Source organism: Callithrix jacchus, chromosome 3 (assembly GCF_049354715.1).
Source record: "Callithrix jacchus isolate 240 chromosome 3, calJac240_pri, whole genome shotgun sequence".
NCBI lineage: Eukaryota > Metazoa > Chordata > Mammalia > Primates > Cebidae > Callithrix > Callithrix jacchus.
The window spans coordinates 128,097,695-128,116,770 of NC_133504.1; the positions used below are offsets into that span (position 1 = coordinate 128,097,695).

Genomic DNA, 19,076 nt, shown 5'->3' on the forward strand with positions numbered 1-19,076 from the left:
CTTTTCTTCTCCCCTTCACCCACATTTGGCATTTCTCCCCAGGCTATCCCTCCCCACCTCCCCCTCCCACTGGCCCTCCCCTTTTCCCCCCAATAGACCCCAGTGTTTAGTACTCCCCTTTCTGTGTCCATGTGTTCTCATTTTTCATCACCCACCTATGAGTGAGAATATGCGGTGTTTCATTTTCTGTTCTTGTGTCAGTTTGCTGAGGATGATGTTTTCCAGATTCATCCATGTCCCTACAAACGACACGAACTCATCATTTCTGATTGCTGCATAATATTCCATGGTGTATATGTGCCACATTTTTCCAATCCAGTCTATTATCAATGGGCATTTGGGTTGATTCCAGGTCTTTGCTATTGTAAACAGTGCTGCAATGAACATTCGTGTACATGTGTCCTTATAGTAGAACGATTTATAGTCTTTTGGATATATACCCAGTAATGGGATTGCTGGGTCAAATGGAATTTCTATTTCTAAGGCCTTGAGGAATCGCCACACTGTCTTCCACAATGGTTGAAATAACTTAAAATCTAGCTACCATTTAACCCAGTAGTCCAATTATTGGCTATAATCCCAAAGGAATACAAATCATTCTATCATAAAGACATATGTGCATATATGTTTATTGCAGCAATATTAATAATAGAAAAGACATGGAATCAACCTGGAAGCTCATCAGTGGTGGACTGGATAAAGAAAATATCGTGCATATACACCAAACAATATTAATACTATGCAGCTATAAAAAAGAACGATATCATGTCATTAACAGTAATATGGATGGAACTGCAGGAACAGAAAACCAAATACTACTTGTTCTCACTTTTAAGTGGGAGCTACATGTCAGCAACACATGGACACAAAGAATGGAAAAATAAACATTATGTCTTACTTGAGGAGAGAGGATGGGAGGGGAGTGAGGATTGAAAAACTACCTATTGGGTGTTATGCTGATTACTGTGGTGACCAAATTATCTATACCAATCTCCCACAACATGCAATTTGCCCACATAACAAATTTATGCATGTACACCTTAAACCTGAAACAAAAGATGGAAAGAAAAAAGTAAAATAAATAAATAAAAACCAAGGAAAAATTTACAGACATACCTCACAGACATTGCAGGCTCACTTACAGATCACCACAGTGAAGCAAATATTTCAATAAATATAAATAAAGAATTATACTTCCTAAAATGTCAATAGTGCCAAGGTTAAGAAACTATGGTTGAAAGTACAGTATATACTTCATAAATGCATCCTGAGAGTGAATAAAATTTTATGATTATATGTAAAATAAGAGCAGTTACTATCAATTGAGAGTGTGTCATATGAGTAAGGGTTATGGGTTTTATGCTTTCACGTTACCTGCTTCATGAACTTGTTGTCTAAGATCATTTTTCTTATTCCATGATTCTTGATTACCTTTATTAATTAATTATAGTAGTCATATTTCAGAGAAGATGTCATTTTATTATATTCAAATGATCTCATTGAAGGAATTAAAATACTCTGTATAAGAAATACTACATGATCTATTTCTCTTCATATAAGAATTTATTAATTACATGTCATATTTTTCATAAGTTTGAATCATTATATAAATCCACATGATTTGTTTGTTTTATTTTCCTTTTTTCTTCTATATTTTGATTAATTTTTTAAACGATATTCCAAGTGCTAGAAGAAAGAGGTTTGTAGTAGAAACTCTATCTCGAAATTAGAGGTAAAATCTTGAGCAAATCTTTCTCTAAAATATCCTTAGAATGTTACATAGATAATATGTAGGTTCTCTTCCAGTTCTTATTTCTTGAACATTTGATGCCCTTTTATTTTACTCATCTTGCCTTTATATCTGCTTGCTTTCTTCAAGACTTTATTTACATGGCGTCAGTTATTACCTTTATGCTTCACCCACATCTCATGCTTGTGTATCTCATATTCATCACCCAATATAGAAAAGAGCACCAGCTGAACAAATTCTGTTACTGACAAATAGTACCAGAACCCTTTGCATTGAATATATCCTGCTTCTCATCCAGGGCTGTCTTGTGAAATTTTAATGGGTGCAATTACAATTTTACCTCTGAAAATGACAATTCTTAAATTGTTCGTTATGAAAGCCTGGGTATCCCCACATGGCATTTTGTTTCTTATTTGTCATTGTGTTCTGATGCTTACCTGGCTCTTAGCATCTGGCTTTATCTTAAATCTCTGGCTTTTCAATTTTTCCTTAGGCAAGCCTCTTATTCTAGTGCTTTCCTTGACCATGGATTTGTCTACTTATCTGGACTAATCAAGTCTGTAATTAGAATAATTAATGTGCCTAAAATTGATGAGCATTCCGAGGATATGCTTTACTTATTGCACGATGTTTAAAGCATTTTGCTAAGAAAATACAAATGATATATAGAATGGATAAGGCATGCTTGTTCTTGTATTATTTTCTTAGAAATCTTTGTTGTCTGTGGTCTTGGCAACTCAGAGCTAAACCACAAAGGCACACTGACTAGCTAGGGCCTTTCCTGGTTGGACTTAGGACACTGGAGTAATTTCATCATTTCTTTTCCTGGCTTCCTCCTGGCTCAGTTTGAACATAAAGTGAATATCAGCTGAACAATTAAAATGTATAGTAGACATTGACTTGGGTTTTCTGAGACATATAAAATACATGTTAAAATCAGGAGTGTCTCCCTCATTCATAGATCTAACATGATAATAATGCAAAGTATATTATAAAGAAAAGTAGTTATTTAGGCCGATACTCTGCTCATTTCAATTAGAAGAGCATCTATTTGTGCCTAAGTTCTGAATATATCTGCTCTAGGCAGTGAATAGAAAAAATAAAAATTATAAGAATGAGTAGCATCCAACACAGTCAGCCAAACACTTATGACTAGCAATCACTAAAGAGGCAAGGAAATTTGCAGACTGATTTTGTAAATGGGCTTAACTCAAGTATTTTGTAGCCTACCTCAGCCTTTACTTTAGTACTTTGACCAAGACTCTGCTATTTTCTGGGCTTCAATATCCTTTCTTGCCTCCATTTTCTGTACTTTCATAAACATTAGCAATCAACATTTACCTACTAGAAAAACAAAAAACAAAGAACATGTGCTCAAAACTAAGTCTCATTTTAATAAATGTGTGCCTGTATCACTTGTTCTTTAAAAACAGCCATTCTCTAAATGTTACTGTCCATCTTAAACCCTTCAATAAATTTCTCCATCTACAGAATAAAATTCACATTCCTTAGGAGAAAAGCATGCTTTGTCCATCATTATTTGATCTCTTCTCTTTTTCTGTTTATATCTTCAATCACTCCCTTCCTTGCACTTCATTATCCAGGTGCACTGCTTGATTTAGTTCTAGTTACTTTTTTCTCATATCCAAGTCTATAGACTCTGCTTATCCAGCTTTAAGACTCTGCTCAGGACTCATGGCCTCATGGAGATTCTATTTTCCTCTCCCATGAGTCAATTAAAATGAACTAGGTGCTCTCCTTCTGCCAACTGCACCTTCTCACAGCTGTATTAACACATTCCTTACATGTTGTAACAGGCAGATTTTTATATCCGTTTTCCCATGAAGATTTTGAGCTCCTTCTGGTGAAATATACCTTTTATTTATCATTTCATTCTGGACAATTTAGCAAATGCATGGAAACATAGACATTTAATATGAAATACATTTTCCCCTAACAAACTTTATGTCCACCTATTTTCAGCATTCTGAATGCATGGATATTCCTTGGATCTAGTCATCATCTGGAAATTCTCTTCTTTCTGATGCTGAAATGCCTATCTGAAAAAAATCTCTGTTGCTGTGCTTCTCAAAATTGCTCTCTCATTAGGCTAGGTCATTGCTTTTTGCCACCTCTAGTCACTCAAGCCCTCTCTTTCTTTAGTACCCTCGCTTAGCTAATACCTCATGGTTTGCCAGTTTTAGCACAAACAGTATTAATCCCAGTCCCCCGCAACAATTCTCTTAACCTGTTGATACTACATCTCAACCATCTTGCCACTTAGATAAAAAAATCTGATATCTAATCTCGTGTAAGTCATAATTGTTTCTTGTGAATTTGTTATTCATTTTTATCTTCACATTAACCAAAAATTTTTGCTCTTCCAAAATTGCATATATTTGAGATGTACAACATTATGTTTTGATATACATATACAGTGAAATGATTACTGCAGTCAAGCAAATAAATATGTCCATCACCTCACATAGGTTCCTCTTTTTATCTTGTGGTAAGAATACCTAAAATCTACTTTCAGCAAATTTTTATTATACCATGAAATATTAATGATTTTAATGCTGGCACTGTACATTAGGTGTCCAAACTTACTCATCCTACAGAACTGCAGCTTTGTTTCCTTTGACCTACATCTCCCTCTCTATCTCCCAGTCTGAACCCCTGATATCTATCATTCTACTCTTTGTTTCTATATATTCAACTTTAAAAACAAGATTTCACATATGCATAACATTGTGTAATATTTGTCCTCTGTATCTGGCTAGTTTACTCAAAGATTCAACTATGTGTAACCACTTCTTTCAGCTTCAATTGAGAACGCCCCCTTCACCTCATTAGAAAATTAAGACCATTTAACTTCAACTGCTCTACATTATATCTCAACTATGTATTATATCTGCTCACCTTCTTCCTTTTCGTTTTCTTAGGAAAACTGCTACATTTTTAATAGGTATTATTCTTTTAACCATGACTCTACAGGAACTTGTTCCATTAATTTATTCCCACTTCTTTGATATGTTTTAACTCTCTCTTTATTGGTCTCTTTCTTGTAAGCTACAAGTCTTCCCTATCCAAAAATACCTTCCAGTGGTTCTGATCGTCCCCATACATAAAGTCACAATCTTATAGGTCTCCTTATCTTCTCTTCTAAATTTCTCAGAAGGGCAATATACATAAGTTGCTTTAATTCCTCACAACTTACCTACTTTTTAAGTATTTGGAGTGTATCTCAATCATCTGTGTGACATTTTCACTATTGACCTCACTTGCTTCCTCTAGCAATGCAGGGTATCAAGGAGAAGAGGTGGACTCTGTACTCTCTTCTTCTTGATACTGTATTTTCCTATTTGGTTTTGCTCTACCAGCCCCTGCTAAAGAAGGAATTCTTGATACAATTTCTTTTTTCACTTAAGACTCTTTCTCTAGAGATGTTCACTTACCCCTTTAAGGGAAGAAATTGTCTTTATAAATTATAGTCATTATTTCTTGAGTATCACATTTACTTTAAAACATCTTTTGGACACCTTCAAATTTACCATGAACAAGATTTTACTCAGTATTTCCTTTCTAATTTCAACTTGGTTTCATGTCTCAATTTATAACATGGCTAACTTTTCAGTCACTCAGGCTGAAAATTCATTTCCCCAATTTTTCACATTTCTCATGTTTTAATGAGAAGTGTGCTTTTCTATTGCCTAAGACACCCGGGACCATTTCCCTACTTGAGATTGTTGTAATGTCTGTCTTAGGCTACTAGAATAACATCATATAGCAACTTCCTTGACTAGGTTACCTGTGTTGTTGTCAAAAAGTCATAAAATCCAAGAATTTTGCAATCCTTTTCTCTTTCAAATCTCTAATATATTTGTTTCCAGTGGATTATGTCACATTGCATGCCTGACATTCCCAGTCACCCATGATGTGATTCTATCAAACCTCTGCAATTGTAACTTGTACTGTATGCCCTCTGACTATCCTCAAACTTGGCATATTGTTATTTCAGGTGCCTGCATTTCCTTCAGCCAAAATAGCTCTCCCCATTTAATCATTTCTACTGATTCTCTAAGGCTCAACTAAAAGAGCAGCTTCTTAATGGCAAGTTCCCCCAAAAATAGATTTTTGCCTATACCAGCCATCCAGATTCCTTCTTTGAGTCGCTCCATCACAGAGGAAAGTTTGTTTCTCTTGTGTATAAAACACTTGCTTGAACTAAATAATTTATTTTTTTCCAAATTAAGTGGCCCTGGGAGAAAAACAGTTTGCCTCACATAACTAAGCTACCATCATGGACTTGTTATCTTGTCAGTTTCTTCATTTCAGCACAAAGCACCAACAACTGCTCAGGGTCACATGAAACTGTGGCCTTTGTGAAGCACTCAGTATCTCTAAAATCATAAATGATTTTCCCACAGCTGAAATATCAAGGCCCCACTAGGCCCTAAAGAGACCTAATTATGTTTGTAACAACTTGGGGAGAGAGCCAGAGTGTCACTGTCCTCCAGTCATTGTCTTTTGTTATTGAACAATTGCATTTGCTGGACAGGTTTCTTTATCAACTTGTGAAATGCTCCCTTGTTACAATGATCCCCAGAATTTCTGGGGACATATTATAGGCAGAAATCATTTTCTAATCATATGGACTTCTTGGAATTAAAGCTCACTATTGCTCTCATTTCAAACCACAAAATTAGCATGTCATTTAATATAGTATATAAACAGCCACAGAAGCTGATAGACCATAATCCATCCGGCACTGCCTTCACTTCTCTTCAATCTTGGGGAAAAGGTAATAATTGTAGATACTAATTTCTTGTATCTTCTCCTAATCATTTATTTCAAAGTAGCTTGAGCTATAGAAAGAACACAGTTGCTTAAAATATAGTGTTTGAAATAAATATTTAAGGTAGTACTAAAATTATTTTCTACGCTTTGGCTAAAAAAGATAGAAGTGTCCAGAAAAATTTGGTAAAAAAAAATTGCAATGACATATAGCCTTCGTGAGTTTAAGAAAATGTAATAACTAATTTTATGCATATATATATATATATATATTTAGTATGAGGCTAGTTAATAGTTAATATTAAGAGGATATTTAATTTTTGAATTATTTTTCCAATTTGATTTAGCATATCACAATCATAAAAAGAAATATGCTTGAATTATAGTACGGGTAGACAATTACTGGAAAAGCTTTGTCCAAAATGTAGTTTACAGTGGTAGCATACTGAGTCAAAAAATGGAGGTGATGGTTTGGGGACATTTACTACTTTGTGTTTATTAACAATGTTCTTAGAAGAGTTTACTCATCAAACTTGTCTAGAGCCTCAAAATTCCCAGTTTATTATCTAGTTTATAATATTTCAAAACAATATTAAAATGAGACAGAAATACAGAATTAAGTTAAAAAGAAACAACGTGGTTTGCTTTGTAAGAAAATTCTTAATGGGGTAGAGAAGACTTGGAAACCATAAACAAAGATAATAGACAATATAGAAGAAAAAGTAGCTTAGAGAATACCAGTTGATAATGAAGCTCTGGCTTCAAAATCAGTACATAAAATGCTACTCAGAAAATATAGAAAATGCTCTGGGATCTTCTCAGTGTGTAATGATATATAATAGAGTGCTGTATTCTTTTTCTGAACCATGAGATAAAAAATTTGGAAATTTATGGAGATCTCAGGCAAATAAAATTAATAAAGAATTATTTAACTTTCATAAAAATCTAGAAAAAATATTTATTTTCCATAATAGATAGAATTATGATCAACCTTCCAATATTAAAAAGAACACTTTTCAAATAAGTTAGAGACATTTTTCATGAAATATTTTTAGCTTAAAAATTGAGTTTCAAAAAGGTGAGAATGAAGAGTGAATGTCAAGTCATATTGTGGCACAAACATTATTTTGAAATTAATTATAAAAAAATGTAAGAACACATGATTAGGAGACAGTTTGGTATATTTTGGTCCAAAATGTTAACATATATTTTGCAAGAAGAGGTAGTCTCAAGCTTGGCAGTGTGAAAGAGACTCTGACCTCTTGGTAGAGCATCAAGAAACCTGCATGTATATTTTAATACAGAGAAAAGAAGCAGCCTAATGTATAATCTCTAAAGTCATGTGGCATAAAAGAGAAAGAACAGACATTATTAGCTATGCGGGGAAGAAGACTGCACAGTGGGTATAAATGGAGCAGAATCAAACTTCATAATCCAACAAAATCTCTGGATAGTGACACAAATAAGGAAAATGTTAAAATGAAAATGTCAGTCTTATTGGAAATGAGGAGAAATAATTAGATTAAATATTCATGATAACCATCTGGTGAAAAAAAGATAAAAATAAAATGTGACTTTTTTGTACACATTTTCTTGATCAGTCTCTTCCAGTAGAACTGAGGCTCCATGAGGGCTGAGACTTTGTTTTGTTCATTCTTGCAGTCCAGTTTCCTAGACAGTGTCTGGCAAGAATAGATTCTTAAGAAATATTTTAAAATTAATGAACATATCTTTCCATATGTGTTTATAACTTCTTTATGCCTTTTTAAAAATTCAATACTGTAAATGGGACTTTTTATAAAAGTGAGGTTGGAGTTGTTAGGTGACAAATCTGAGTAGCTAGTAATGAAGTTTGGAATTTGATAAATGATAGTAGCAAGCCATAATATATTTTGACCTTAGTCATATAACTTCTATTTATTATTTATTCTATTTGTTTTCTAAAATGCAGACATTTTTGTTATACATTATCTCTTCTTTGAAGAAAAAGTAACCTTACCTAAATAAGAAAATACATCCAATTGACCAATCCATTTTTTCTCCATTCACAGGACTTAGTAGCCATGAAGATCATCATCCTCACCTGCCTGGTGGCTCTTGCTCTTGCAAGGGAGGTATGTGCACAATAAAAAGTTCCTAAACAATCAAAAAATAGTGCACTATATGCCTATTGGTAGAGAATAACATTACCAACATTTTTTTACTGTATAAATAATGAAGAATTTCATGAGAATTACCTTGGCTTCTACCAAAATCATTTATATTTACCCAGTGTGTCAACAGTTTCCCATAGGGCTTCAAATGCTTCCTATACCAATGTGCTGCTAGTCACTAAAGAAAAAGCAAACAAATCACTAAGTAGTACAACAAATGATAAAATGGTAATAAATACAATTGCACACATGCTCAATCTAGATAAATATATTATTCCAGTGATAAAAATATATATGTCTTGTACCCTAAGGCACTGGATCAAATCTTGTGTCCGTCTATACAAAGACATTGATAGAATAAAGTACAGACATAATCGTAATCATGATCATAAATATATTTATAGTAGTATAATGAAAAGTATGTAATACAAATTGAAGTGACTATTTTTCTGTTACCCATCAAAAACTGTCTTTAATAAATGTAAGATAAAATATATTAATAGAAATGACTAACATAAAAAACATTAAAGCAATTACCTTTCAAGCCTCAAAAGTTGTATAACATTTTTTAATTTATCAAATTTTTGAAAGAGATAGCTCTGCATAAATGATGTAAAAATTAGGGAGTATATATGTTTAACAACGAGCTAGCTATGGAGACTAAACTTTTAAAAATCTTTTCAGAAGGAAGTACCCAGTGCATACTCAGAGGTAAGATATTTTTTCAGAGAAGATTTATGAACCATAATAGTAAAAATCTCTAATTATCTAGAAGACTTGGCTGGTTGTCATTTTTTTTTTCCACAGACTGTAGAAAACCTTTCAAGCAGTGAGGTAAGATAACATTCTACCCAATTTTAGAACAGTAAAATCCTGTGCTATCTGTCTATGACATTACATCATGGCAGTTATGCTAATGCAGCTATGTTAATGACATAGAAGTTCTGGTCTATATTTCCTTTATATATGTTTAAGGACAATAAATATCTGGATAGTACAACAATGTAGAACTTTCTGAATTGGCCTGATACTTGAAATTGTGTCATTTTGCTTCCTTTTTTTTTTTTTCAAGTGTTTTTTGTATTGAACTCTCTTTACTCTGAACTCATTCACCTTAAATATTTATTGAGGGCCTTCTATGGGTTAGACATTGATTAGGAACTGTGGTAGAAACTGAAATGATGGAGATGCCAGTGATAATTAAGAGCTTGCAAAGTAGTAGGTAGGCAGAAATGCAAAAGGACACATTTTATAATTACAATATAGTCACTTTGTAAGAAGTAGCATAGTGTAGACCTAAATCTACTGGAGAGAGTCAGGTAGCTATTTGTTCTTACACCACTCCTCTTGGGTGTGTGATCACTTGATAAGTAAATGATACATCAACACATGGTCTCTTCAGAAAGGTTATATGATCCTTAAGGGAAGTGTTTAGTTCTTATGCTTAATTTGAAGAAACTAAAAGTGATTAACATAATGTATCAATTGTTATTGAAATCTATTTTCAATGAGTATTTTCTTTTTTAAAAAATCAGATCGAGTTTTAGAGATCATTTCTTGTCAGGGAATGAGCATGGTAGTAGAGGGAAATTAGTATCAATTTTTTTTTGTACAATGACCTTCTTGACTGCATTCATCTGACTTTCTTTTATATAACAAGCTTACATAGAACAGTGTAACACATAAGGTTTAATGATTACACAAAATGATTACTTTTATCAAACAATTATGCCTTTATTTCCTGATTTATATTTCAAAGTAAGAATTACTAAAACTAAACCTGATTTTATTTTATATTTTTCTGTAGGAATCCATGACACAATACAAGGTAAATTTTCATTTAAAATGTACATATTTTCAAAATTTCCTGTTTAATTTTTACAGATGGTAACTTATCTTTATATATGATTTATTTTTAACAGAAAGTTGAGGAGGTTCACCATGAGGAACAGCAGCAAAGAGAGGTAATTTATTCCTGATAAGTATATTTCTAAAGTTATTATAAAGTATAATATGTAAAAAACTATTTATAATGGATATGTTGATTCTAAAGAATGATAATAAAATAAATGCCATATGCCCAGCAACCCCTGTAAAAAATTAAACATTGATAAAGTCAATATGTTTTCCAGGATATGCATGCATTTTGAAACATAATTTCTAGAATATAGACTAAATACATAATGATATTACTAATGGTATATCTGTTTTCAGTAAGTTCACATTAGTGGGAATATTTTCAGGTTGCTAACTATGATTCTCTTATTCTCAAGGTGGGTATGGTAATGAAAGGGTGTATACAGCTGGTAAAAAATCTGTGTAGAATTAGTGCCATATTGCCTTTATTCCCTTAAGGAAAACACAAAATCCTGGATTTCATTAAATTACATTTATCTTGATGTATTTACCTAGTTATAATTTTCAGTTGCTTTGTGTGTCAGTGAATTGTTTGGTGCTCACATAAATTATTTTTAAAATCAAATTTAAGTAAAAATATCGATGTCTCTTGAAAGACTCAAGAAAACTATCTTCTCCCAAGGGAAGAAACGCAAGAATTTGGTCCCTGTTAAACTACTTCCTGAGATTAGCCACAAATTAAGACTGATTTTTTTTTTCATTAAACCAAACCAAAATAAAAATAAACCTTGAAATTGTCCTTTTAAGTCTTTTTAAATCAATCTCTTTTCACTATATGAAAAGAATTTGGTCTATTACTGGTACAACTGTGTTAAAAAGTAAATGCTCTCTGAAGACCAACGCGTACAGCTACAGCTATCCAGGCAATTCAGGAAAAGGTGAACGAAATGTTTCTGAAATATCCAAGCACTGATATCACTTTGGCCTGTGTAGTTACTCATAAAGTGAGTGGATTAAAATCTTTAAACAAACATTTTACTCATTTTTCTTCACATGACTCAAGATAATTTCTTAATCAAAATAAGTGAAAGATTTTCTTCCTCCCTTTTTACTCACTTATCACTGTCTAAAAGAGAGAAATCACTTCATTATGAATGGCAATTATAGCTGAATCAAGGACTTCAACGATTCTTTTTCCTTCTTTCCAGGAGGAACACCAGGATAAAATCCATTCGTCTTTGCAGCCACAGCCTCTAATCTATCCATACGTTGAGCCTATCCCCTACCCTTTCCTTCCACAAAACATTCTGCCTCTTGCTCAGCCTGCTGTGGTGCTGCCTGTCCCTCATCCTGAAATAATGCAAGTCTCTAAAGCTAAAGACACTGTCTATACTAAGGGCAGAATGATGCCCATCCTTAAATCTCCAACGATGCCCGTTTTTGACCCTCAACTCCTGAAACTCACTGCTCCTGAAAACCTGCATCTTCCTCTGCCTCTGTTCCAGCCCTTGATGCACCAGGTCCCTCAGCCTATTCCTCAAACTCTTGCGCTCCCTCCTCAGACTCTTGCGCTTCCTCCTCAGACTCTTGCGCTCCCTACTCAGCCCCTGTGGCCTGTTTCTCAGCCCAAAGTCCAGCCCATCCCTCAGCAAGTGGTGCCCTACCCTCAGAGAGATATGCCTGATGCAGCCTTTTTGGTCAATCAAGAACTTTTACTGGACCCCACCCGCCAGATCTACCCTGTGACTCAGCCAATTGTCCCAGTTCATAAGCCCATTAGTGTAAGTCCAAATTTACTGACTTTGCTGTTTCATTTAAGATGTGTATGTGATGGTAGAATGAAAGAATAAATGTACAGTAAATGAATTTTAAAAAAAGTTTAGTTAAGTGATCCTTAATGCTTACCTATGCAATAGAATCTCCTGGAGAAATATTCCCTTGCAAAACCCAATGCCAATGCCTACCCAGAGATTTTTTTTTTTTAATGAGGGATTGTGATTGACGTATATGCCATATTTCCATGTATATAATGTGTACCTAACTTAACAGTAATTTGAAAATTATATATACATTGACATATAAATATACATATATGTATGTAACTTTGCTAAATTGTGCTTTTTGTTTTGCTTATACTTTAATAAAGAAGTAGTGAAAGACAAATGGAAAACAAATTAAAATAGTGGTCTTTTAGGAGGAGGGAAAAAATAGAGATAGAAGAATGCTAGATTTCTCTGAATGTACCTAGTTTTGGAGTTTTGACTTTGAAACCATGTAAATGTGCCACATAATTAAAGAACACTTAAGTTACAAATCAATCCCAAAAAATAAAAGCAAACAAAAGAAAATAAACTTTAGTTATATTTCAAGTTAGCTTCATAACCACACAAAAATGAAGAATTTCAAGTTACTTCAAAACATAATATTTCACTCTAATCTTTAGAGGGATATCCTCTAAGACAAGAAGAGTATCAAAGTAATCTGAAACGACATTTAGTATTCTTATAATTTATGTGGGCATGTGTATACATGCCTTTGTATGTATACATAGATACATAGATACACACATTAGGATAAAGCGAATAAATAGTATAAGAAAACGAAAAGATATACATATAAAATCAGGCTAGGTGTCATGGCTCACACCTCTTTTTTTTTTTTGAAAGAAAAAAAGGAGAGAAGGAGAGGAAGAAAGCGGAAGAAAAAAGAGAGAGAGAACAGGAATATTGCTTTATTCTAAAAACAGTTATTAATAATGGCCGATCAATATTTTGTGTATTTAAAGTGGAGAGCTCTATAAATATTTATGATTCTTGATATGATTGTTCTGGTTTTCTGTGTAGAGGAAACTGAGTGTTGGGTGGGGGGGAGGGGAAACTATTGTATGAATTCTGATTTAATTAGTCTGTTGAGAATTCTCATTTAGATAAAGTAATTAAAGCTTACAAAAGCTGGAATTAAATTTAATAATATTATTGAATTTGGAACAAAAATGCTAAAAAATGTTCTATCATTTCCCATGTGCACATCTTTTTCACACATGCTTTACTTCACATTGTGTTTTTGCTATAAGTATATATAAAGTCAAAAGATTGAGATGCTTATTTCTCTACTTACAACATTCTTAAGCAAGTTTTCTTACCAGGAAGTTAATTATTGACTTATCTGTATTTGTTTATTTTTTTAAGGTCTAAGAGGATTTCAAAAATAATGTTCCCTCCTCATTTTTGGTAAGTTTTGGGAGTTTGGAGATTAAATTGATCATTTTTACACATGATGTCTTTTTACATTTAATTATCCTAAAGAAGTCCAAGACAGTAAAAATTCCATACATACAAGAAATTTTTCAAATTAATTATCAACTTATTTTCAATGGTTGACTATCACTTACTGAACTGAAATTATCTTTTGCATTTCAAATAACTTTAATTTTATTTATGTACAACTGACAGACTTGACTGGCTTGCTTTCAAGGGCCTGTATACTTACATTTGATTATCATTATTTTTAGGAAAAACAGAATATATGTCTTATTTTATTTTTATAGAAATACATTTGCATTTTGTCAAAAACCTACTTGCAATTTTATTTCTAACCTCGCTTTTATAAACTTTGTATTTACTTAAAATTGTCTTTTAATTCATGAGTCAAAATTACTCCAAGTGTACAGGTTAAAAAGAGGAGAGAATAGCATTGCAATTTTAAGATATAAAGACATTTGTGATTATGAAAGACTAGAATTTTACAGAAACAATTTCATGTTAGCTAACATTTGGCTATATACAAACTTTATATGCCTCCAAACACAACAAAGTACATCTAAAATAAAATTTCTTTTGTGAGTTAGTCACACCAAAGTTAAAAATGAAGATAGATGAATAGTTACATATTATAACACAGCTAATCATGTCTTTGCTCTCTACTTCACAGAATTGACTGAGACTGGAAATGTGATGTCTTTTCCATCTTTGAGTACCATATTATCCCAAATTAAGAATGTTTGAATGAATTTACATGAAAAAATGGAGCTTTATTTCTTTATTTATTTTATCTATTATATGTCATTCATTTAATTTGCATTTTGACTCATGAACTGTTTACATTTTCCAAATATTAATTCAACTAGTACTGCAGAAGTTCAATATTCATTTGGAAATGCTACAAACATATCAAAATATGCATAAAAATTGTTTCTGGAATTGTGCTTATTATTATTTCTTTAAGAATCTATTTCCTTTCCAGTCATTTCAATAAATTATCCTGAAGCATATTTAAGTTGTTCTTTTTTTTCCAAACCAAATTGGTCTCTTTAATGTGAACTTTGAGTTGTTATTAATGTTCAAAATAATCTTTGAAGAACACTTTGAAATTAGAACATTTGAATTGAATAGTAAAAGATATGAAAAAGTGGAAGACAAAAGGGATGGTTTTATACCCGATTTGCTATAGAAAGTTTTGGTTTATGTCTATTTTTCCAGAATTATTATTATAGCTATGCCTTTCACTTTCAAAATAATCCAGCATTAGATGCTAAATTTTGTGGTGACCCTGGGAAAAAACTTTTTATTTTATTTTTTAATTTTTATTGCATTTTAGGTTTGGGGGTACATGTGCAGAACATGCAAGACAGTTGCATAGGTACACACATGGCAGTGTGTTTTGCTTCCTTTCTCCCCTTCACGCATATTTGGCATTTCTCCCCAGGCTATCCCTCCCCAGCTCCCCCCAGCCTCTGGCCCTCCCCTTTTCCCCCCAATAGACCCCAGTGTTTAGTACTCCCCTCCCAGTGTCCACGTGTTCTCATTTTTCATCACCCGCCTATGAGTGAGAATATGTGGTATTTCATTTTCTGTTCCTGTGTCAGTTTGCTGAGAATGATGTTCTCCAGATTCATCCACGTCCCTACAAACGACACAAACTCATCATTTCTGATTGCTGCATAATATTCCATGGTGTATATGTGCCACATTTTCCCAATCCAGTCTACCATCGATGGGCATTTGGGTTGGTTCCAGGTCTTTGCTATTGTAAACAGTGCTGCAATGAACATTCATGTGCATGTGTCCTTATAGTAGAATGATTTATAGTCCTTTGGATATATACCCAGTAATGGAATTGCTGGGTCAAATAGAATTTCTATTTCTAAGGCCTTGAGGAATCGCCACACTGTCTTCCACAATGGTTGAACTAATTTACACTCCCACCAACAGTGTAAAAGTGTGCCTATTTCTCCACATCCTCTCCAGCATCTGTTGTCTCCAGATTTTTTGATGATCGCCATTCTAACTGGGGTGAAATGGTATCTCAATGTGGTTTTGATTTGCATCTCTCTGATGACCAGTGATGATAAGCATTTTTTCATATGATTGTTGGCCTCATATATGTCTTCTTTTGTAAAGTGTCTGTTCATATCCTTTGCCCAAATTTGAATGGGCTTGTTTTTTTTTTTTTTTTCTGTAAATCTGTTTGAGTTCTTTGTAAATTCTGGATATCAGCCCTTTGTCAGATGGGTAAATTGCAAAAATTTTTTCCCATTCTGTTGGTTGCCGATTCACTCTAGTGACTGTTTCTTTTGCCATGCAGAAGCTGTGGAGTTTGATTAGGTTCCATTTGTCTATTTTGGCTTTTGTTGCCAATGCTTTTGGTGTTTTGTTCATGAAGTCCTTGCCTACTCCTATGTCCTGGATGGTTTTGCCTAGATTTCCTTCTAGGGTTTTTATGGTGCCAGGTCTTATGTTTAAGTCTTTAATCCATCTGGAGTTAATTTTAGTAAGGTGTCAGGAAGGGGTCCAGTTTCTGCTTTCTGCACATGGCTAGCCAGTTTTCCCAACACCATTTATTAAACAGGGAATCCTTTCCCCGTTGCTTGTTTTTTGTCAGGTTTACCAAAGATTATATGGTTGTAGATATGTTGTGTTGCCTCCGATGCCTCTGTTCTGTTCCATTGGTCTATATCTCTGTTTTGGTACCAGTACCATGCTGTTTTGATTACTGTAGCCTTGTAGTATAGTTTGAAATCCGGTAGTGTGATACCCCCTTCTGTGTTCTTTTTGCTTAGAATTGACTTGGCTATGCGGGCTCTCTTTTGGTTCCATATGAAGTTCATGGTGGTTTTTTCCAGTTCTGTGAAGAAAGTCAATGGTAGCTTGATGGGGATAGCGTTGATTCTATAAATTACTTTGGGCAGTATAGCCATTTTCATGATATTGATTCTTCCTAACCATGAACATGGAATGTTTCTCCATCTGTTTGCGTCCTCTCTTATTTCCTTGGGCAGTAGTTTGTAGTTTTCCTTGAAGAGGTCCCTTACGTTTTTTGTGAGTTGTATTCCTAGGTATTTTATTGTTTTTGTAGCAATTGTGAATGGCAGTTTGTTCCTGATTTGGCTTTCTTTAAGTCTGTTATTGGTGTAGAGGAATGCTTGTGATTTTTGCACATTGATTTTATATCCTGAGACTTTGCTGAAGTTGCTTATCAGTTTCAGGACTTTTTGGGCTGAGGCGATGTGGTCTTCTAGGTATACTATCATGTTGTCTGCAAATAGAGACAATTTGGCTTCCACCTTTCCTATTTGAATACGCTTTATTTCTTTTTCTTGCCTGATTGCTCTGGCTAGAACTTCCAGTACTATATTGAATAGGAGTGGTGAAAGACGGCATCCTTTTCTAGTGCCGGATTTCAAAGGGAATGCTTCCAGTTTTTGCCCATTCAGTATGATATTGGCTGTTGGTTTGTCATAAATAGCTTTTATTACTTTGAAATATGTTCCATCGATACCGAGTTTATTGAGGGTTTTTATCATAAAGGGCTGTTGAATTTTGTTGAATGCCTTCTCTGTGTCAATTGAGATAATCATGTGGTTTTTGTTTTTGGTTCTGTTTATGTGGTGAATTACGTTTATCAACTTGCGTATGTTGAACCTGCCTTGCATCCCCAGGATGAATCCTCCTTGTTCATGATGGATAAGTTTTTTGATTTGCTGTTGCAATCGGCTTGCCAATATTTTATTGAAAATTTTTGCATCTATGTTCATCATGGATATTGGCCTGAAGTTTTCTTTTCTTGTTGGGTCTCTGCCAGGTTTTGGTATCAGGATGATGTTGGTCTCATAAAATGATTTGGGAAGTATTTTCTATTTTTTGATTCTTTGGAATAGTTCCAGAAGGAATGCTATTAGCTCCTCTTTGTGTGTCTGGTAGAATTCGGCTGTGAACCCATCTGGACCTGGGCTTTTTTTGTGTGGTAGGCTCTTAATTGCTGCCTTGACTTCTGACCTTGTTATTGGTCAAAAGTTTTAAATGTGAAATCTGAAACGTAACTTGCCAGAGGGTGGCTATGTGATGTTATAAGAGCTCTAATTCCAGGTGGATAAAATAGTCAGTGCAAATAGTTTTACTGAAGTTTTGATCATATATTAGAAAGATGATCAGCGTACTGTATAATACATAATAGATGATCCCTATTGCTCCACATTGCTGACATTGCTTATACCAGAACACCAAAGCATTCTAACAAATCAAAATGAACTGGGTAATGTGGTGTTAGTGGGCATGTGAAACTCTGACAGCCATTAATTCTAACTGTGAAGTAATTGTTTATTGTGATTATCTCTTTCTACACCAACTCCTCCACTTGTGCATTCAATCATATCTTCTTGAGTTTATGTAGTGATTCATGTCTATCAATTATCCTATCTTTCTTATATTTCCAGTGTTTCCCTGACCTTATTGTAACATAAGTATCATGGAAGACCTGCTTATAATATCTTACTTCATTAAAGAACAAAATTGCATTCTTAACACTGTACCTCCAACACTCTCCCATTTAGATAACTTTATGTTAATTGTCATACAAAAATATCCATAGTGCTGTTTCCATATCTCATATCTTATTCTATTATTAACCCACTCCAATCAAAATTTTGTCCCCCACTGAAACCACTTCATTTCAAGGTTATCATTAATTTTCACATTGCTAATTTGTGTTCATTTTACCCAATCTCTCAGTGTTATTTGGTAGTTATCATCTTTATTTACTTGAAATATCATTCATTTCTTCATTTGAAATCCTTAACCTTACAAACCCTTGGTTTCTTTCTTTTTTTTTTTTAATGTACTTTAGGTTCTGGGATACATGTACAGATCATGCAAGATTGTTGCATAGGTACACACATGGCAATGTGGTTTGCTGCCTCCATCCCCCTATCAACCAAATGTGGCATTTCTCCCCATGTTATCCCTCCTTGACCTCCCCCCACCGCTGTCCCTCCCTTGGCCCCACAACAGACCCCAGTGTGTGATGCTTCCCTCCCTGTGTCCCTGTTTTCTCACTGTTCAACACCAAGAACAGAAAATTAAACACCACACGTTCACACTCATAGGTGGGTGTTGAACCCTTAGTTTCTTCTTTAACTCATGAACCACTTCTCAATCTCTCTTCTTGTATTTTATTCTTTTCCAAATCCTTAAAGGTGGGAGTACTCTAGGGGTTAGCCTTACTCTAGCTGATCCTGTTAAGTTCCC

The 19,076-nt window shown here is 33.9% G+C and overlaps 1 protein-coding gene across 1 annotated transcript; it reads left to right on the plus strand.

Annotated features, from left to right (window-relative positions):
* Positions 1 to 8,607: 8,607 nt before the first annotated feature.
* CSN2 (casein beta) lies at positions 8,608 to 13,748 on the plus strand. Its single transcript, XM_002745767.4, has 6 exons — positions 8,608 to 8,658; positions 9,505 to 9,531; positions 10,505 to 10,525; positions 10,620 to 10,661; positions 11,763 to 12,335; positions 13,743 to 13,748. The coding sequence occupies exons 1-6, from the start codon at positions 8,608 to 8,610 to the stop codon at positions 13,746 to 13,748; spliced, it is 720 nt and encodes a 239-aa protein (XP_002745813.2).
* The last annotated feature ends 5,328 nt before the right edge of the window (positions 13,749 to 19,076 follow it).